This window comes from Netta rufina (assembly GCF_964035555.1).
Source record: "Netta rufina genome assembly, chromosome: 20".
In the NCBI taxonomy this organism is placed as follows: domain Eukaryota; kingdom Metazoa; phylum Chordata; class Aves; order Anseriformes; family Anatidae; genus Netta; species Netta rufina.
The window spans coordinates 9,060,394-9,081,703 of record NC_140144.1 but is presented as its reverse complement, the minus strand read 5'-3'; the positions used below and the strand labels follow the sequence as shown (position 1 = coordinate 9,081,703).

Below are 21,310 nucleotides of genomic sequence, written 5' to 3'. Positions count from 1 at the left end.
CCCAAGATGGCGGCGCCCTCCTCCCCTGAGTAGCGGCGGCCGCCGCCATGCCGGGCGGGTGAGGTCAGTTCCTGGGTGGGGCGGCCGCGGTGTGGTCAGGGCCGAACAAAAGGAGCCGGAGCCGGCGTGAGGGAGAGAGGGAGGGGAACGGGACGGGACGGCGGGGCCAGGTGGGTGCGGGCGAGTGGCGACGGTGAAGGGGGGGCTGCGGTGCGTCCCCTCCCTGCGCCCCCCTCAGGAGCCGTGAGGGGCCGGGCAGGGCACGGCGGGGTCCGGGGGTGCCTGAGGGGGGGATCCGTGAGGGGATGGCGGAGCGCGGGGAGGATGTGCTGAGTAACGGGGCGCCCCCCGTGCCCGCCGCCACCGCCCTGACAGCCGGGGGGGAGCCGGGGCTGGCGGTCCCCAGGGGTGTGGGGCGAGGTCCGGGCTCCTTCCTCCCTTCCCCGGTGGTGGGGTGGGTCGGGGTTGCTGGCTTGGCTTCATTTCTGGCTGCTTCCCAAGCGGGTGTTTTGTCTTTTTTAAAAATATTTTTTTTTTTTTTTTTTTTTCCCTCACAAAATGTGGGGTGACGTGGTAGCTTGGAGGGCAGGTGTGGGGTTGAGGCGCTGCGGGTGTGAGCGGGGTCCGGGGTTGGCGCTGAGGCTGTCACCCGAGGGGACGTGGGGAGGGAAGGTCAGGTCGGGGAGTCCTCTCCTTTCAAGCTTTCCTTTGCGGCAGGCTGGCTGAAATAGAACCGCTTTGGTTACGTGTGGGCCACTTCAAAATCTGCCACCCCAAGTGCCAGCTTGGGGAGCGGGAGGAATGTCTTCTTAGCGGAGCATCTTCACCTGTTATTTTTAGTGATGCATCTTCCTTTTCCGGTGCTTTTTTTCACCTCTTGTTGACAAAATGCTGTCAGAAGTTCTGCAGTCCTCCATGGCTGGGTGCTTGGGAGATCTCTCAAAGCCCTAGGGTCGCTCCCTTGCCTGCTTTCCCATGCCCCGTGCTGACATGCAGGAAGCAAGGAGAAAAACAGCTGTTGTAATTCTCAGTGTGGTGCTAAGCTGCTGCTTTTAAGGTGAATGGTGGTAGATATGTGTCGAGAAGAAAGGGAGCAGTTGCTTGAATCCAAAATCGTAAGGGAAATGAGCTGCGTTTTCAGATTCCTGTTGGTAACGTTTAAAGTAATTTTGAATGTGTCAGACTAGAAAGTAGGTAGTAAAGTTGTGAGTTGTTTTTCTCATCTGTAAAAAAATCTAGACCTTTCTTCCAGGAGGTTAATCCCTTTTAACCAGTTTGGGTCTTAACATGGTCCCTCTATGAACTTGATTCTCTCTTTGCTGATAATCTCTGTTTAATTTCAGGGAAGCTGTTCCCATGGCGTGTGGGGAATGCAACGCTTCAGCACCCGCTCAGGATCCAGCCCGCAGGAACATCATCCACTTCCAGCACAGAGAACTGAAGTGCAGATAGCAGAACCCAGCTGCAGGGTAAGGGTTTAAGGTCAGCTCTTGAGTGGTGTGGTAAAGACAAAGTAATTCACTAGAACGTGACTTAAATGTAGTTGCAAAGCACAGGGCGGTGATGAGGTCACTGATAAAGAGCAACGAACAAGGTGGTGGATTGGAGGATAATGTGGGGAGTGTAGTGGTGTGTTTACTAAGTCTGTGAGTGCTTAGTTTGAAGATGAAGAATGAGTACAGGAACTGAGCATTGTCCAAAGCAGAACGTAACTGTTACATTCACCCATACATGTAACTCCTGGCCACATAAACCTCGACTTCTCCTTGTATTAAGGAGACTTAATACAGGAGACTCCTTGTATTAAGGACTAGTTGCAGGAAACTCCCTGCCTCCTTGGTTTTCCACTAGGACAGCGTTGAAAGGTGCTGCAGAATTGCCTGCTTGTCTGCAAGATGAGAGATGCAGTCCAGATCGGTCGTTCTGAGCAATTGAGAGGTGCAGCATGCTGCTTCCAGAAAAGAAGTATCCCTAGGACTTATCGAGTGTTCTGGTTAGTGTTCTGGCAGTTAGCTGCTTTGTTTTTTTTTGTGCTGATCCTCTCATGGTATTTGGAAACCCTAACTTTATTCAAAGACGATGTGCATAAATAATTCCTTAAGATATGCCAGAAGCCATGTGTTAAAAGCTAATGCTTCCATGTTTGACATGTGGAGTGCTTGAAGCCTTCCAGTGATGATTTACTGGAATGCAGCAACTCTAAGCATTCGCTAAATGCTGCTGACATTCAGAAAAATATTCCGTGGTTTGTGGTGCTCTGATGTTTTTTTTTAAATCACAAAACTTGACTGTGTAAGTTAGTGTTGCTGCTGTGTGATCAGAGCAGGCTTGATCACAGCCTTCATGTAGTTCTCCCACGTTGTAAAGGAGGATTTTGTGCAGTGGGGTATTTAAAAGGGAAGCAAAACTCACTTCCGGTGTTAAATTGAGCTTCTCTGGCCTCTCAGAAAATGAGGAGCAAGCGGAGCGTGGAGGGGAAGGACTTACGAATTTTGTGGAGGCTCCTCAATGTAAGGGGATGCAGAGCAATTGTTCTGATAATGATCAACTCTGAACATGCACTGTTGCAATTTTTTTTCCCAAGTAAATGTTTTCAAAACTAACCTCAGCTTAGGATATTCAAAGTGCTACTGAGCTGGCATTTAACGGGCTACGTGGTTTGAAGACATCTTGAAATCTTCCAAGCAGCTTTCTCCTGAAACTGTAGATAAGATGTGTGTTTTGTACTGCAGCTTGAAATACACTCGATACAGCTGGGTTACGTATGGCCCCCTTGCTGCTATCAAACTGCATCTGCAACTAAAAGCTGTTCAGTCGTGACCTCCCTGCTGACATAATAGTGCTTCCTCCTCCTACCCTAAGCATTGTTAATGTTTGCTGTAAAATTACCTTGGCAATACAAAGCTGCTCTGTTGTGACGAATTTGCAACCAATTTCTTTAGCTACAGCCTACCTTTGTGCACAGTAGAGCCCTGCACTGGACTAGTTGCTAGGTTCTGCTTTAGGTTTGTGGCTTTAGCAGCTCTGTGATTGCAGGTTAGCTGGCCTGTCCCTTATCTCTCACATAATGCAGTCAGAGTGTTCTGAGCTGGAAGTCACAGCCAGTGTCTTGAAGCTTATGGTCCTGAAGGCAAGTTTTGTAGGGCTGGGGGTAAGTGGGTAAACACGCACATACTCCTCTTCTTTTGTCAGGCTGAGGGTAAATATTATTGTGTTGATAGCTGGTGTCTTACATTGCTCTTGTCTAATCATCTTTCATCTTTGGTTCATCTCGTTGGGTGTTGCCACAGCTGTTTCCAAGCTAATAGATTTGTGTGTGTTGTGTCAGTCAGTCAGCAATCAATTATGATTACCCCTTGCTTAAGAGTTTTCGCTTGCTTTGAATCTAGTGTCTTGATTTCTTAATCTCTTGTTAGATCTGTCAAAGCTCTGCTCTGCCCACCATTTGTCTTCAGCTGCAAACAGTTGTTTACCTCTTCTTGTATCAGTCTCCAAAGCTGGAATTAAATGCCGAGTAGGCTTTTGCTGAAACTGAGGGGCTGCTTGAAGCTGGTCTGGTTGTTCCAGGTTAACACTGTTGCTATTTTTTAATCTTAGTTACTAACAATTAATAAAATCACTTGCATTTGTCAGTATGCGGGGCTGTTTTGCAGTGTCCTGTGGGAAGAATGCTGTTATACTTTTCCGAGACAAGTTCCAGTGCCCTGTCCTTGAAGCATCTTTTCTATGGCAAAGAGAAAATTAATTTTGGACAGCAAGCCTGTGCATTCATAATGCGTGAGCTGACACAGGCACTTTTCTCTGGTTCACATCACTGGAGCAAGGCATCTGACAGCGCTGCCGTTCCCACAGCTGTATCCCCCTGACACCCCTGGGCCGAGCGTTGGTGATACAGGTAACTCCAGAGAATGCTCACTTCCCTGCAGCTGGGGCAGAACGCTCTCAAAAGGCAGCAAACGGGACAGGCCAACCCAGGTCTGATGGTGCAGATGTTCTTCCGTGTGCTTGTTAGGACAGGCTTGCCTGTGTGCCGTAAACAGGAGCTGTTGCACTGGGCTTAGGAAAAGAAGGGCAGTCCTGCATCTGGCAGGCAGAGTCAATTAAGAGGTTCCTGTGAAGATTGTAGTGCAGGTGGGCTATTCTACTGAAGCTCATGAAATAAATAAGGAAAAAGGTGTTGCCCTGCTAATTCGTTTCATCCTTCTGTATCCATTGGCTTGGGTGGGGCTGCATGCTGCATACAGGCTGGTGGATGGTGGTGTGAAACCCTCCTTACTTTTCTCTCAGCATCGAGTTTGGCTGTTCCAAGTGAAGAATGTAAGTGCTGGCAGCTGCTGTTCCACTCTTCTACCTGCTAGTCTGAATGGCACACACATGATCCTTTGAATTTCATGTTTGCTTTTCTTGCTTGGAAGTTTTGTTCCATAGGAGTTGTTTTTTTTTTTTTTTCTGCAGAAAGGACCAATTGTAAGGGTCATGGTTTGTTCCAGACTCTGGTATCTGGCTTCCTTGCTGTTTACTTCTGTAAACAGTGAAGGACAAAATAACTTGAGTCTCACTCCATCTCACGGCTTGGACTTTTCCAGTTATCACATGGCTGTCCCTGTGCTTGGAAGGTTTTCTGAGGGGTGCATGAAAGCAGCTCTGTTTTAGCCTTCTCTTTTTATTAGAGTCGGAATTAAAAGAAAGCATGGGGGAGGGGACACAAATTGCCATTCCCATTTCTGACTTGCAAAGCTCTTTGCGTTTCCCAGTGTTTGAACAAAGAGCTCTGTGTCCTGCCCTCCTTTAGCATTTCAGGTGGCAGCATGCTGGTGAAGGAAGCTGTGCTGTGTTGAAAGCTCATTGCAACATGTTGTAGCTCGTCAATGATCAGGGCTATAGTCTTAGGAGCATCAGTGTTTTTTCTTTCCCTTATCTACCTCTGATGCTGTCAGCAGATGAACAACTCCCTGGTTCTCTGGGCTTCTGATAGGTAAGAAACTGTCAGCAGTGCTTGACTGCTGCTTTGCAGTGCGAGTCCTAGAAATAAGGCCCCTGAGAGTTAAGAATGTGTAGTACAAACGGAAGAATTGCAGGTGGCCGACATACAGGACATCCCTGTCTGCCCATCCAGGTTTGTGTTCTGAAATTGCCTCACTGGGAAGCTGCCTCCCACTGAAGGTAAGGACTTCCCTGATTTCAGGGAGGACCTGGAAGTAAGGGATGAAAACTCAGGAAATTCTTGGGGGGCACGTCATGAGGTCTTGCATGTAGTCCTGTTCTGCCGGTATCTCCTTTAGTAACAGAATGGCCAGCAGAAAGAAGAGGAGGCTGGATAAAGTATTCAGCAAATGATGAGTCAAGCTGACAAACTAGCCGGAGAAACTGAAGAGTAATGTTCCTGTTCGCTTTGTCCCTAACTGGATAAGGTCAGCAGCTGCAGGCAGGAATTTAAAGCACAGCTCAGCCACGTGCCTGTCTACAGTAAGTCCATCTCCACTTGTGTAGATTGTGGTTTTTTTTTTTTTTGATAGAGAAATCATCCAAAGGAGAGGATACTCATGCTTCTGCAGCAGTTGCTCTGTTTATTCCTTGTACTTGTTAAATATCACAGGGGTCCTGAGGCTTGTGGAAGGGATTCACGCTCCTGGCTCTGTTAGTCTGACTTACGGGGTAAGGTTGGTGCTGCTATATGAGCTGGATACATTGTCAGCTGGATACGTTTAATCTTGTTTCTGAATGATTCCACTCTTTAGGTGTGGTGCACTCAGAAAGTCCCTGTTCTTCTAAGATGAGTGATTATCTTTCTCCTCCAGGTGTGTCTAGTAAAACACAGGATTAGTACTCGGTGATGCTTATGGTTGGTTGAAGTCTGGGTAGTTTTGGCAGGCTGTTATGTAAGCCTGGAACTCCCTTTTCTTCTGTTGTCTCGGCCTGTTCAGCACCAACGCCGTACGTGGTGGGTCGATGCCCAGCAGCTGATGTGGGGATGGCACACGAACGGGGTTTGTTCAGATGGAGTGGGCTCTGCCCTTCTTTCTGAGGCTGCGTGGTGAGAGGAGCAAACACTCTGCTTTTGGAGAGGAGAAGTGGGGTGCAAACTTGGATCCAGGTAAATCTGCAGGCACTGGAGAGAGATGTAGTATCTAAACGGGGAATGTGTGCATTGCAGAGACTTCAGGAGTGTGTTTGTGGGCTGGATGGCAGGATACATCGTAATCCTGCTGTGTGAGGGAGGCTTTAGCATGCAGGTCTCTCTCCCTGTGTGGTCTCGGATGTTGCTGCTGCTGCTCTGGGGTGTTCCAGCCTGGCTCCGAATTGTGGTGCTCGAAGCAGCACTGCTTCGGTGCAGCTGGAACCCTCGAAGGTGAAGTCATTTCTTAACTGGGGGAGGAACTGCTCACGAAACTGTGGTAGCTAGTAGAGCGCTGTGGAATGTGAAAGCTGAAACACCTTTGAGACAGATACACACAGATTTATTTCTCAGTGTGCAATACCTAAAACCTGCCTATTTAATTATACCTTTTGAAAGCTTCCTTTTGCTTCTGATAAGTCTTCAGGGCTTGAAGCACACACGTTCCTACCCATTGGCTCATGCAGGTTTGAGATCAACCTTAAAACCTGAAGAAATCACTCTTTCAAAATCTCGGTATCAGCCCTCCGTGTGGTGGAGGTAACTCCGTTTGGAGCAGATCCCCTGTTCCTGAGCTCCAGCTGAAAAGGTCTGCAACCTGAGCTCAAATTTCTTCACCCAGCCTGTTCAGGTACAGCACTTCTTTCCCAGTTTAAGGCTGTTCCTGCCCATAAACTCCTGTAGTCTACACGCTGAAGTTGGTGGCGCTCTGAAGCACCATGAAAACCGCTGTGACTATCTTGCATGTCTCCAGCTACACAGCACGCAGGCTGAAGTTTCATGATCTGGTCTTTGGGTTGACCTCCTCAGTGAATTGCTCACACAGCTCCCTCTGCCCATCCCACTCAGCTCCTGTGTTCGTGCTCAGCCCTCAGTGAGGCTCCGTGACCCAAGTGACTTAGAGAACGGCGCTTTTTTCTCAGGAAACACTTTCCTGCTGACAAAGCACGCTGGGGTTCAGTTCCTAAAGAGCAGAGGCTTGAGATCTCTGCAGTTTTCTTGCTGTTCTTATGGAGCTTGGTCTGGTTTTGGTCACGAGGGTGGTAACTTTTGTTTTGTCTAGCTGTTTTCATATGAGGGTTGTTCCTAGTCCTAAACCAGAACAATGTCCTCCTAAATCACTATCCTGCTGCCCGTGTACTTGGTGAGAGTCTGGGTTTCAGCCACCTGCTTCGTTTCTGTGTGGTGGTCGGACCCTTGGTGCCCCTGGAAAGAATCCTATGGTGCAGGGGAGCATCAAGTGGCAGAGGTGGCCCCTGAGAATCTGACTTGAAACTGCCTGCCCCAGTCCAGGAGGGAGTGTTGCAACACGAATCGTGTTCTGAGGTGATTACAAAATGGATGACTACAAAATAAAGACAACACTTGCATCTCGATGCAGAACACTCATCGGCCTTTCAGGAACTGGAACTGGATTGCGTACGTGGGAAAGCTGTGCGAGGAGGGACGCAGCTTTTCCTCCTGCTTTCTCCAGTTTTTGGTGGTCACTTCTCCCTTTCTCTGCAGATGCTGTAAGATAAGATAAGACACGGGAAACTCCAGCTTCTGTGAAGTGATCCCTTGTTTTATTGCTGCTCATCTGGGATTTGAACAGGGTTTTTGTCACTGCCAGGAGGAGTGGGGACTGGCTATGAATGTCTTTTTCTTCCTCCAGTGACCCTATCATTGTTACTGGAGGGCAGGGGATTTCCTGCTCCACTGTGTCAGGGTTTAATCGCTGATGCTGAGCGGTAATGGACTGCTATGGGACATCGAAAGAGATGACTTGTGAGCTGCCTTGAAACTGCACAATGTAAAGGCAGATTTCCTACCCCATGTGACTGGTAAATAGAATTAGGGAGCCTGCTGCCCTAATTGCTTGCTGCTTTCCTTCCCAGCTGTCTGGAGGTACAAATCAAAGTAAACACAGTCAGACTGTTGCAAGAAGTAGTTAAGTGTTTCCTGGATTGACCAGAACTAGCAGCCCAGCTCTACAGCTCAAGTCTGGAAATGCCTTCACCGTGAGACTGGTTCCTGAAGAGACCTCTTCCCTATTTCATAACCCTGCCAGGGACAGCTGCGAGTGACCTACCAATTCCTACAGAAGCTTCTCTACCAAGAGTAGTGAAGCACAGGAAGGAAAATGAAAGGATCCTTGGGGACAAGTTGTATCTAGGCAAGAGAAGTGCTTTGTTTTTGTGTTTTTTGTTTTTGTTTTTTTTTCTTGGTGTAGGGCCGGAGTAAGGAGTTGTTTCAGCAGGGAACAGTTGTTTAACAAACAGCATCACTGTCCTCACTGCACATTGCTGTAAGGAAAAGAGGGATGGGATCCTACACAGCCCTATGGGAGAGCAACGAGTGGTGCAGCAGCATCTGTTACTTCTTAGATGTAGTTTGGAAGGAATCACGACAGAAACTCTCCACCACATCTGGGCTCTCCTTGTGATGGATGTATGCAGGGAAGGAAGCTGAGGCACAGCTGAAATGCCTTACCCGGGCCTTGCAGCAAGCTAGCAACAAGACTCGGGGGGCTCTGCATTCCTGGTCAGCCCTCTTATTCCGGCTGTTCAGTTTCACCTGCTCGTCCCTGTCTATGTGTAACCTTCAGACTTGCAGGAGGAGCTTCAAACCCATTCTTCCACAAGGCGAAGAAAACCCAGAAGTTTGACTGGTTTGTGATCGCGTGAGTTTACTGGTTGGTAAATTCATAGATGTGCTGTTGTACCTTGTCTTAGTGAACTTCCAAAACAGACATTGCTGCTTTCTTCCAACGTTCCCTCCTTAAAAAAAAAAACAAAACAAAAAAACTATCTAGGGTTACCCCAGCCTCACTATGTTGGTTTTCTGCTGTTTATTTATTGTTGCAAGTGGCAAACCAGGGAACAGCATTCTGTATTCAGCATCCCTAGGGCATGTGGTGCTTCTGGAGCTCCCATTAGGAGGGGCTTCCTTAGCAGTTCTGTGCTGGAAGTTAATTTTAAATACAAACTTCAGCTCCACCAAAGCAGATGGTGTGGGCACGCTGACTAGCCAGTGCTATATAAAAACCCACTGCTGAGCCTGCAGCCCCCAGGGGCTTGTCAGGACCGTGTCTGAGTGTTACAAGGAAACGTGCTCGAACCTTTGGTCTTCCTCCGTTCCGGCTGAGTTGATGGGAGTCTCAAAATGACCGAGAGCTTTGTGCTTCTGCTGCTGAACTTTGCCAGCAAGTGTGATGTGATAGCACTGCTCGCCATGAGAACAAGGTACAACGATTTCGTGAACTTCGTTTGTGCCGATCATTCATCAGATACGTGGAAAGTTTCTGAGCTTGCAGTTCCATGAGTCGGTCAGGCTTCTGGGTTTTCTGTGGCTTGAGGAAGAATGTGTTTGAAGTTCCTTCTGGAAGTCTGAAGGACAGAACGAGCACTGCCACAAGGTCCCCGCTTCCCAGAACCTTTTGGTTTCCTTTGTGACACTTAAATCCCAGCTGAGATGAACTGTGGGTGGGAGTGGTTGCTCAAGGAAGTGAGTTTGTATTTAAGTATGTCGCCCCCTTCCTATACTTCTGAAGTGAATAAGACAGCAGCTTTTACAGGATTTCAGTAATGAATCTATCAGAGGGCAGGTAATTAATTTTTCCTTGGGGAATTGATGGAAAGAGGAAAGCCACAACTTATGTGGAAGGAGAAGGCATAATATCGGGCAACTTTGTTCTCTTTTCCAGATTTCTTGATTAAATGTGTTGAGTTGTATCTGTCAAGTGGTTCTAGGAAGTATAACTCTAATGCTGTTTGAGTCATGCAGTGCAGAACTATTAGCTCTGTTAAAGAGTAACAGACTCATGACTGCTATGCTGTGTGTGGGGGTTTTCTCTCCTAACAATACTGGCAAATTCCTTCATCCTGAAATAAAATCCCCAGATAAAACCGTGAGCTCCCAGATCCTGCTCTGGCAGCGTAGTTTAGGCTGCTCCCGGGAGCTTGCTGTAGGTGTGAATTTCTTAACCGCAGACTCCTAATGACAAGTATCAGTTCTGATGGCTTGTGACAGCTCATTTGTCAGGGAAAACAAAATAACTTCACAGCCTCAGCTGCAGCAAATTACTCAGAGGTAGCTTCATTTACTGGTGTCTGAGTGACTTGAAACAGGGACTCAAATAATTCCACTCTTGCTGTGCCAGCACTTAAAACGTGAGGTTTCCTGATACCCTCTAGAGAAGCAGAACAAAAGAGGTGAGGTTAGTAATGCCTGCCTGTGTTTTCCTTCCAGGTGAATCATGATTCCAGTCACTGAATTGCGATACTTTGCTGACACGCAGCCAGCGTACCGCATCCTGAAGCCATGGTGGGACGTCTTCACGGACTACATTTCCATAGTAATGCTGATGATCGCAGTGTTTGGAGGGACGCTTCAGGTCACCCAGGACAAAATGATTTGTTTGCCCTGTAAATGGGTTACCAAAGACTCCTGCAATGACTCTGTCAGAGGCTGGACAGCCGCAGCCCCGGAGCGCACCTACTATAACTCCAGTCTTGTTCCCTCTGCTGACACGGGGCCGACGGGGATCCGGTATGATTTGGACCGGCACCAGTATAACTACGTGGACGCGGTGTGTTACGAAAACCGCCTTCACTGGTTTGCCAAGTATTTTCCTTATCTGGTGCTGCTGCATACTCTCATCTTCCTGGCTTGTAGCAACTTCTGGTTCAAATTCCCACGGACCAGCTCCAAGCTGGAGCACTTTGTGTCTATTTTGCTTAAATGTTTTGACTCTCCGTGGACAACGAGGGCATTATCTGAGACGGTGGTGGAAGAGAGTGATACCAAGCCAGCGTTTGGGAAAATGAATGGCTCCATGGACAAGAAATCCTCCACAGTCAGTGAGGATGTGGAAGCCACCGTTCCCATGCTGCAGAGAACAAAGTCTCGAATCGAGCAAGGGATCGTGGACCGGTCTGAGACGGGAGTCTTAGACAAAAAGGAAGGTGAGCAGGCCAAAGCACTCTTTGAAAAAGTGAAAAAGTTCCGAACGCACGTGGAAGAGGGAGATATAGTGTACCGCCTCTACATGAGGCAGACCATCATCAAAGTAATCAAGTTCATCCTGATCATCTGCTATACCGTTTACTATGTCAACAACATAACGTTTGACGTTGACTGTAAAGTGGACATTGAGAGCTTGACCGGCTACAGGATGTACCGCTGTGCTCATCCTTTGGCCACGCTCTTCAAAATCTTGGCGTCTTTCTACATCAGTTTGGTGATAGTCTATGGCTTGATCTGCATGTACACGCTCTGGTGGATGCTGAGGCGATCGCTCAAGAAGTACTCCTTCGAGTCTATCCGGGAGGAGAGCAGCTACAGCGACATTCCTGATGTGAAAAACGACTTTGCTTTTATGCTCCACCTGATTGACCAGTATGACCCCCTGTACTCAAAGCGCTTCGCTGTCTTTCTGTCGGAGGTGAGTGAGAACAAACTGCGGCAGCTGAACCTCAACAACGAGTGGACTCTGGAGAAGCTGCGCCAGAGGATCACCAAGAACTCCCAGGACAAGCTGGAACTACATCTCTTCATGTTGAGTGGCATTCCTGACACGGTTTTTGACCTCATTGAGCTGGAGGTCTTGAAGCTGGAGCTCATCCCTGATGTCACTATTCCCCCAAGCATCGCCCAGCTCACCAGCCTTAAGGAACTATGGCTCTACCACACCGCTGCCAAAATTGAGGCTCCAGCCCTTGCCTTCCTGAGGGAGAACTTGAAGTCTCTGCACATCAAGTTCACAGACATCAAGGAGATTCCTCTTTGGATTTACAGCCTGAAGACGCTAGAGGAGCTTCATCTGACGGGGAATCTGAGCGCTGAGAACAACCGGTACATCGTAATAGATGGCCTGAGGGAGCTGAAGAGGCTGAAGGTGTTGAGGTTGAAGAGTAACCTCACCAAGCTGCCACAGGTGGTGACGGATGTTGGCGTGCATCTTCAGAAGCTTTCCATCAACAACGAGGGCACCAAGCTCATTGTTCTCAACAGCCTTAAGAAGATGGTCAACCTGACAGAGCTGGAGCTGATCCGGTGTGACTTAGAACGCATTCCTCACTCCATCTTTAGCCTCCACAATCTGCAGGAGATAGACCTGAAGGACAATAACCTCAAGACCATTGAGGAAATCATCAGCTTCCAGCACTTACATCGTCTCACTTGCCTTAAATTGTGGTACAACCACATTGCCTACATCCCCATGCAAATAGGCAACCTCACCAACTTGGAGCGCCTTTACCTGAATCGGAACAAGATCGAGAAGATCCCTACCCAGCTCTTCTATTGCCGAAAACTTCGGTATTTGGATCTCAGCCACAACAACTTGACTTTCATACCGCCAGACATAGGACTCCTCCAAAATCTGCAGAACCTGGCTGTGACAGCCAACAGGGTAAGTGGGAGAGAACCTGAGCATTCCTGAGTAGTAGCTCTTACTTCTTTTGTCTCTGTGATTAAACATGGTACCCCGGTGTGTGAAATACTCTTGGCACTGCTGTTTAAATTCTCAAGCTTTTGTTCCTCTCTGAGGGTTTTATCTAAGACAAATAACTCCAGGGGCCTTTCTTTGAACAGCTCTTGTTTTGTAGCATTTCTTATCTTCCAGTGAAATTGCTTTTAAGTGGCAGTTGGAGGCTATTTCATAAATCCTGTCTTAGTTGTTTCTCTGCAGTTGGAAGCTTGTACTCTCTAGAGTGACATCAGATTTGGGCTTAAAATGAAGGTCTGAGAAACAATAGTCTTAATTTAGCACCACACCTTAAGCCACGTGTGTACACTGTGACAGCAGCCATCTAGGGGGTGTGTGGCTCATAACTTTGCACGTAGCACCCCTTGTTTCTGGGGAATACTCTATAGTTCATCTGGATGTGAAAGTGAACTTGATCCTGAGGGTAGGAAGTGTGGTGGCACCTTGCTGTGCCTCACGCTGGTGGCTGTGTGCCTTCTTGCCTAATTCCACATAGGGGAAGTCTGAGCCCTAGGTGTCCAAGTGCAAGGCAGGTTAGAAGGGGTGGCTGTGTGCTATGATGCCCTTGTGTTGGAATAAGTTTAATTGCTTAAAGCCAAGTGTACCCATGGGCTTTCTTGCATCTTTGTTCTGCGTTTGGGATGAAGGACCCTCCACTTGCCAGGTAGCACAAAGATCAACCTGTGACTGCATGGGCTGTGCTGAGCTGAAGGACTTGTTGAGGCCTTCATTCGCTCTGTTTGCTGAAGTTTGCCATGCAGAAGGCTGCAACAGAACTGCACAAAGTGCAGGCAGACTGAGTGGCTGCTGGGTTCTCAGTGAGCGTGCAGTAGAACTGTCCTGGTCTCCCTGCCATATATCGAGACCCTTACTGGCGAGACGTCTCCATAACTGAATGCTGTCACCTTCTCTGAGAGAAGCAAACACAGCAGCTCCAGGACTGGGTGGCTTTTGCAAGGCAAACATTCTCAGATTAAGTTTTTAATTTCTAACTCAGTTCAGTACGATGCAGGGTTTCTAAAACTCCAGCCAGCTTTTTCAGGTCAATATTTGAAGGTTCAAGCCTGCTTGCACCCCTGAGGAGTAACAGCAAGCAGCAGCCACTCGACTGTCCCAGTTCAATAGCTGCTCACTCATTTTTTCCCAGCACTCGTGGCCTGGGTGGCTGTGCATCAGCTTGCCTGGATGGCTTAAGCTCTGAACTTCATGGTATGCACACATTGCTTCAAGTTAGGTTAAATCTAAAATATTTTCTCAGGGTGAGCATGGCTGATAGGTGGAGCTTCTGAGGATGGTGTTAAGCGAAGAGGGGGAAGTTTTTAATAACTCTCAAGCTGCTGCCCTTAACTCTGTCCCATTTGTCTTCTGGCAATCTCACAACCAGAGCTTCCTGAGAGTTAATCTGCAGTGCAGTCTCGGGGTGGAGCTTCTCTTGGAGGAAAAGGAGTTGGAGGCAGCTCCATTTTCTGTATCAGAATATGGCACCACCCTGTTTTCTCTGCAAAAATACTAATGCAGCAGGGAAGGTGGAGCAGCCTTTGTGCCAGCGTGTTCTGAAGCAGAAGGTGGTGAGGACCCAGTGCAGCAGCTAAGCTGCTTATATCCCTTGCAGGTGCCTGGGCAGTGCCACAATTACCCTGGGGCTCAGACAGCCTGGTTATTTACGGGGAGCAGTGACAGCAAGAAACAAAAGAGCTGGTGGGCTGGCATTTCCCAAGGCCAGGAGTTATCTCAAATGTCCTTTCTTAGCAAATAAATACTCCTGGAGTTGGCTGGTACCAGTGTAGGGTTCTGGGAAGCAGGCCATGTTATAGCACGCTGCTTCCTTCCTAAACCAATCCTTGTCCCTTAAATAACTGTATTACTTTCAAGAGTCTGTGAGCATTTGGTTGCACATTGCTGTTTGCATAACACTTGACGGTACCAATGGCACTGGCTGAATTTAACTGCGTTTAATTGGTCTTGTTGTGGCTTTTTGTTGGACTCAATCTCATTCAAAACTGATTACAGCCCAGTTCAGCTGTATCGTGCATAATTCAAGTTGTAAAAAGGCATGTCTGTGCTTAAGGGCAAATAAGTCTTCATGATGAGGCTTTAAGGAGAGAATACTGAATTGGTGCATTTAATTCCTGGCCTAGTATTTGTTAAACCTTAGCTATATTTTCTTAGAAATCCTCTGGAAGGAGGATGGGGCTGATAGAAATAAGTCTTATTAAATTAGTGATTTGAAGCCACCAGCTGTTAGCTTTCCCACCACCACCTTCATGTTTTGTAGCACTGTCACTGTCCCCAGTCCCACCCCTCAAAAAAAAGCCATGCACTTTGGATGCTAGAAAGTCCTTGCAACACTTCCAAGCCCTGCAGAAATGATGGAAGACTACTCACAGTTCTAAGGGCCTGGAAATTATACCCATGTAGCTTCTGCTTCAGGAAATGGAAAGGACATGCATGAAAATCCAGTGTGTCGTGCACATAATTGGGAGTGGACAGCACGAAGACTGAAGAACGATCTGGTTTACAGCAGTTAATATAATAAGATCTCAAAGCTGGGAGGTGCCAAACAGTTGTGAGGCCTGCTGGCAGGGCAGTGCTCCGAGAAGAGCTGGAAAAGACCAGTGGGAGAAATGTGATGGGAAGCCTTACGGTGTGGTGCCTCCTGCTTTGGGAACTGTCCTTGTGGTGCGAAGCAGGAGCTCACCTGAGGGAGAAGTGGATGACTGAAAACTCTGTAAAGCCTGGAACATTGTGTGCACTTGTTTGAGCTTGTTCTGTTTGGTGACTTTGCTTCTGATTGTTTTTTTGTTTGTTTTTTGCCCCTTCAGATTGAGAGTCTACCACCAGAGCTGTTCCAGTGCAGGAAGCTGAGAACCTTGAACCTGGGAAACAATGTGCTGCAGTCCCTCCCCTCCCGGGTTGGAGAGCTGACAAACCTCTCCCAGATCGAGCTGCGGGGGAACCGCTTGGAGTGCCTGCCGGTGGAGCTGGGAGAGTGTCCTCTGCTGAAACGTAGCGGGCTGGTGGTGGAGGAGGACTTGTTCAACACGCTGCCCTTGGAAGTCAAAGAGCGGCTGTGGAGGGCAGACAAAGAACAAGCCTGAGCCCCTGAAAGAAGGGGGAAAAACCTCTGACCAGCTAGAAGGAAACCCAAGGCCATTCCAGTCCCCTTTTTCCCAGATCCTCCCCTTCCTCCTCTCCAATCACTATCAGACTAGCCAAGGAGTCCCTGAACAATCATGACTCTGACTGAGGCTGCTTCTTGCCTCAGATGCAGGATGGGGAAAGCTTGGGATCAGGATGAGGATCAAGGCAGGTTAGATGGCTTCTGAGCGAGGGCCGGTGGGATAAGAGGTGTCGCTGCTCTTCTGGACAGGAGATGGGGTGAGGTGGATGGTGCTGGTGAGAAGAAATCTCCTCTGAATGGAGGAGAACAGGAAACATGGGGATTGCTGCACTGCCTCAAATGGGGATTACACGTGTCAGGGACTGAGAGTGTCCAGTGTCCTGCAAGCAAGAATCAAGAGCCTAGGAAACCTCCTGAACCTCCATCTCTGTGACACCTGGTACAGTTTCCCTCCAGCTCAGCAATTCAGTAAGTGAGGCCCTGCAGTAGGGGGTAAGATAGGACACAGACAGCTGATTTCTATCTAGATGTTGGGATTAGGATTTGGGGGGGTAAATTTATCTCAGACATCAGCTTGGATGCAGGATCATCTTTTGTTTCGAATTGTATTTCCCTCTTGCACTTGACATGCTGTCCTCTGCCCCTAGGGAAGGAATCGATCCTCCCCCAAAACTCAGTCTGCACATTTGAGGTTGCACTATTTTAATTGTTTCAAGTCACCTGTGCTGATGAGCAGATCACACAGCATCCTTCTCCAGCTGAGGTGTTGGAGGCACTAACTGAAATAATTCCAGAGCTTAAGCCTGGTCTGAAATGGATGGTTATAGTGTGAGCGGGAGAAGATCTGGATAAAGAGCGGTTGGACTGTCTAATTCCTTCTCCCAGAAGCACTGAGTTACTTCAGGATTTGGCTTTTAAAGTTTTCAATCTGCTTTTAAATTCCTGGTATTCTGTCATGTGGCAAATGCGAACGCAAAACTGACCAGTGTGTCAAGGTCTCTCCCAGGGTTGATGGTGTTTATAGTGAAGAGGAATGCTCACTTTTCCTCTGCCCCCTCCCCATGAAGTCGTTAGATGTGTTGCCAAGTGTTCCTCAGGAGCACAAACTACAAACCTGCTTGATTTTGTTTTTTTTATCCCGTTGCCCTGCTCGCTGTAGCAGCTGTCAGTTCCTGTTACACCTCTTGCGCTACATAAGAGGCTAATCCCAATTGAACTCGGTGCTGGAAAAGTAACCTGTCCTCCTGTTTCGTTCCCCCATTGTTAAGGAGCAGCCTGAGAACCCTCTGTGGACTGAGCTCTCAATCCCTGGGACAGAGCAGCCTTTATTGAAACAAGCCTGACCTGTTTGGTATCGTTTGACGAAACGCTGCGCTGGCAGAGGTAGATAACTCGCGATAGCTGCTGCTAATCGTGTCCCCGAGGCGGGGTGGTGAAGGTGGGTGCCTGCAGTACGCCCCAAGTCTGCGCTTTTCCATCAGAAGGAAGAGGAGAGGCTCGTGGACTTGCAGGCCCTGGTTGCAATACCCTGCATCGAGCCGGTAGGTCGTCTGCGAGGTGGAGTGCTGCAAGCTGAGGCACCAAGTGTTTCGGAGGCCTCCCGTGTGTATGGAAGGGGGAAGCTGCAGCTGGCTCTGAGAGCGGTTCCTGGCAAAGGGCCAGCGAGAGCACTGGTTTTAGCAAATCCTGGTGATCCCTTGGATGTTGGTGCAGTAGGGCACACGCTACGGCTTTCTTCATCAGATGTAAGATATGAAATATGCACACTAAATACGCCGAAACCATGGACAATGTTAAACGGGCTCTGGATTTGTTGATGTTCAGACGCTTAAATAAAGCTACATTAAAATCTAGGAAATCTGTTTATAAAACTGCTTTTAAGGAGGATGCAAATTCTGCCTCCCTTAGTTCATCATGAGAAGTCTAAACAGTCCAGGGGAGCAACAATAATTAAATCTCCTTATCTGGAAGGCAAGGCACTCTAAAAGCTCTTCTTGTTTGTAACAGGGTTAGCCTGGCGAAATCCTGTTAGGGTTGGGGCCGCTGCTGAAGCAGTGGGGGAAGGAAGCTACTCCAAAATGCACTGCATCGGGGCAGACGCTGGTGCTCAGAAGCGTTAATGCCTCTTGGATTGGACTCATTCACGCGAGCGTTTCGGATCGATGGGAGAGGAATTGTGAGGTGGGCTTAATGCTGCTTAAGTAAGGCAGGAGTGGCTTTAGGCTTAGCTAGGGTAATGCTGTTTTCCAGGCGGTCCCTCGTGGTGGCTGCAGGGGCTGGGTGAAAGGTGTATTGGAGGGTGAAGGAAGCCTTTTTTTCTTCCTTATTTGGTGCCAAAATATTGTGCTGGAGAGCAATTGTAACTGAATAGAGGCTTGAACTCTGTATTGTATTCAAGGCCATTGGGTAATTGGTTTACAACGTGTGCGTTTTAGGCTAGGCAGGGCTGAAAAGGCATTGCACCTGGCAGAGTCTTAACCTAGCTTAGAGGAGCAGAATTTTAACTTAGCTTATGGGAGCAGAGAGACTTCTCCTGTGTGTCCAGCTCATCGTAGATGAGTGCTTTGACTCTTGATTTTAGGGACGATGCTAGTTATGCAATTAAACTCTGCAGCTAGGCTAGAATTTTCTATAAGCAGCCCCTGCTTTTGTGCTGCAGTGCTTCTAGAAGCTTGTAAGTCTCCTGAACTGCGTATGTCAGTGCTGAACTCATTGGAGAAGTGGGCAATATTCTGCTAGAAGCGAGAATCTCTAACTTCTATCAAATAACAGAGCTATGCTGCTGCTTGCTGAGTAGACTGTCCTATGCCTGAGGTCTACAAAGCAATTTTTAAGATAGGCCAGTATTGATCATGCATGGGAACACTAGCTTTTGGCTCCTATTTCGATATTCCAAGCTCAATTTTTCAATCATGGCTGCTAGGGCTTGAGATAGATTCCTGGGTGGCAAAATTGGAATAAGCAGTCTGATAAGTTCCTGTACCACAAACACAGGTGGCACGAAAACAAATCGCCTTTCTGGAAGATGACATTATTTATCTGCTCCTGACATGTGCTTTTTGGTCTTCCATGAACTAGATACTGGTTCCAGAGTATCAGTTTCCAATGATGAAATGGAAGAAGCTTTAAAACTTCAAGGATAGGGTCTAAACCACGAGGTCCTGAACATGTTTGCTGCTTAGGACTCCAGCAAAACTCAACCCACAGCACAGTGAGTCAGTCCACTTCCCATACCAGCCTGGATCACTCAGTTTGAGGGATGAGCTTACGTCAACAATCCCTCCTCATTTGCAAGCATTCGGTCAGTGGATATTCTTTCAAGTCTGTCAGCCTGAAGCTTAGCTTTTTCTGACACAGATCTGTATGTTCAGAAAGAAGTTCAACTGAAGCAGACAATCAACAGGTCAGCGTCTTATTTTCCTGGCCTGTCTTTTCAAAGCACTCTAGCTAATGGCAAAACAGATTTATTAGCTGCTAAACTATAAAAGCAACTTGAATTAAAACTGTTTCCTTAATAGCACTGCTGAGCTGAATGAGTTCTTGGAGCCCCTGTTGATCACAAGCATGATCATCCCATGCTAGGACTGAAGGTTAGTAAAATGGAATTCTACCTTTCCTGCTAAATACCCCAAAAAGTAGTAAGTTGCAACCGATTTTTTAAACTAACTGTAAGGCAAGGGATACCAAACCTATTAAATACGTTAAAACTTGCTGTATCTCAAACTATGCACTGGAATGTTAGTTGAAGCTTTTCTTTAAGATTTCTGAATTTACTCTTTGGTCCCTAGCTAATTCAGCAGCTGCAATTAATGTCCTCTGCTGGTCTGAATGGTTAAACAGAAGCCCAATACAAGCTGTTACTGGTATCTTTCATGATGTGGTGTTCTTTCGTATTAATTGTCACTTCCAGAGAATGTCCTACCTCATTTTTTATTTTTCTTATTACCATTTATACACTCCATTTAGCTTGCTTCATTTTAATTAAAGCAAGATCTTGGTGTTCATTACCATAAATAGTATTAAGTGGCTTTCTGTGGCTGAACCACACTGAGGGTCCTCTTCTTTTTGCTCTAAGAAACAATTCTAGGAATTTCAGAACAACATCGCATCCTTTTCAGGGGATGTTGTGTATGGGGAGGAAAAAAGGCTTGAATGTTGTTGATTCAACAGCTGTGACATCGTTTCCCTTCCTTTACCTTTTTTCCTCTTTGGAAAGGGACTCGCATGGTTTGAATTCTCTGGATTTTTTTCTTCAGCCCTTCAGGGGAGGAATAGTTTTTTCATTGGGAGCTGTGCCTTCTCCAGACATTAAGGTAACTGCTCCACTGAGGCACTTGGCTTCTTCTAGAGTATTTGCAATTGTCTCTGCCTGAAGCCAGCTCTTCCCTCTGATTCTTTTCCTTTCAAATGTGGAGAGCATGGAAAGATTTAAGTGCTGGCATGACTTTTCTCATTGAAGAACAATCTTGTCATACCATAAACAGTAGCACCATATACTCTGAAATGTTACCAAAGGTAAGGCTGTGTCAGTGCTGAATACTAAAGCTCTCAGTTTCACTTTGAGTTTTTTTCCTCCTCATTGCATCTTTTTTTTTTTTTTATTGCTGTTTGGCAACACAGCAGATCCTGTAGTCTTAATAAGCACGTGCCAAAACAGAATGGATTTTGTCCTACCTGCACTGTGGCAGTGCATGAAGCAGAACTGGAATTGGACAAAGGTACTGTTGGTCTCAAACCTTTCTCTCTCTCCATTGCTCCAGCTGCAGTGACAGGTTAACATTAACCGCTTTGGAAGCGTAAAATCCGTCAGAAGTTTTGTCTGAAATCCCTTTTCAAAAGTAATTGCACTTGAATTGATGGACTCCAATGACTAAGATGAACTTTATGTGAAATTGCACAAAGAAAGGCTTAATTTGGGATTTCTGGAAATACCCTTCCATTCCTCTCTCTGTCTCCTTTAAAGGAAGCTTATTGAACAATGGGGAAAATTTTTCAACTTAATGAGAAGGGGGCTAATTGGCCTGAGTCACTTTTAAAGCTGACAAACGCATCCATTTAAGTAAGACACTACTCATGGCTTAAACATTGCTCACTCCCATTTTGTAGATGTGCTCGCAGGGTTGTGGTTTGGCATCTGAGACCTGCAACTTGGTGTAACATTTCAGAATCATGACATTCACTTTGTACGTGGGATTGTTTGGGCAGCTGATCAACAGCACCTCCACCTTAAGCACTGAAGGCTGCTATTGTTTTCTCGGAAAGACTTGTAAGACTGGACACTTTAACAGAATAAAAAAATTAATTTTTAATTTGCATTTTCCTTTTATGTCTGTTTTTTTTGGTTTCCTGTATGCAAAGGCACTTAGTCTCTGACGATCTCGCTCTTCAGAAGACAGATGTTAATAATTCTAGCTATTGTGTAGAATTATTATTTTTTTACTCATTGCTTGAGCTCCTGTGGATTACAGCACTTTATGAATAAGAAAGTAGATGTGCAGTGAAAGGTTCTGCTCAGTGGCAAGCCTGGACTGCTTTACATGTTTCACCATCGCTTTAAGAAATGGCTGAAACAATTTACATTGCCAAATACAGGTTGTTGGAGGAT

At 47.1% G+C, this 21,310-nt stretch overlaps 1 protein-coding gene across 5 annotated transcripts; it reads left to right on the top strand.

The window, feature by feature from the left end:
* Positions 1-39: 39 nt before the first annotated feature.
* LRRC8A (leucine rich repeat containing 8 VRAC subunit A) lies at positions 40-21,020 on the top strand. Of its 5 annotated transcripts, none has more exons than XR_014619023.1 (5): positions 79-170; positions 1,344-1,469; positions 10,346-12,509; positions 15,407-16,173; positions 16,974-21,020. XR_014619023.1 is itself a non-coding variant. In XM_084299344.1 (4 exons), the coding sequence occupies exons 3-4, from the start codon at positions 10,353-10,355 to the stop codon at positions 15,680-15,682; spliced, it is 2,433 nt and encodes an 810-aa protein (XP_084155470.1). In that variant the 5' UTR covers positions 40-63; positions 1,344-1,469; positions 10,346-10,352; the 3' UTR covers positions 15,683-21,020. The 5 variants fall into 5 exon arrangements, 3 of the variants coding, with proteins under 3 accessions (XP_084155470.1, XP_084155469.1, XP_084155471.1); XR_014619024.1 differs by having other exon boundaries at positions 15,407-19,108; positions 19,224-21,020; XM_084299344.1 differs by lacking the exon at positions 79-170 and adding an exon at positions 40-63 and having other exon boundaries at positions 15,407-21,020.
* The last annotated feature ends 290 nt before the right edge of the window (positions 21,021-21,310 follow it).

What these genes read in the sequence shown, in the direction of transcription:
- LRRC8A (XM_084299344.1), top strand. Translation starts at nt 10,353, where the DNA reads ATGATTCCAGTCACTGAATTGCGATACTTTGCTGACACGCAGCCAGCG. An exon ending in TGGCTGTGACAGCCAACAGG is followed by an intron (nt 12,510 to 15,406) that starts GTAAGTGGGAGA and finishes TTGCCCCTTCAG; the next exon opens with ATTGAGAGTCTACCACCAGA.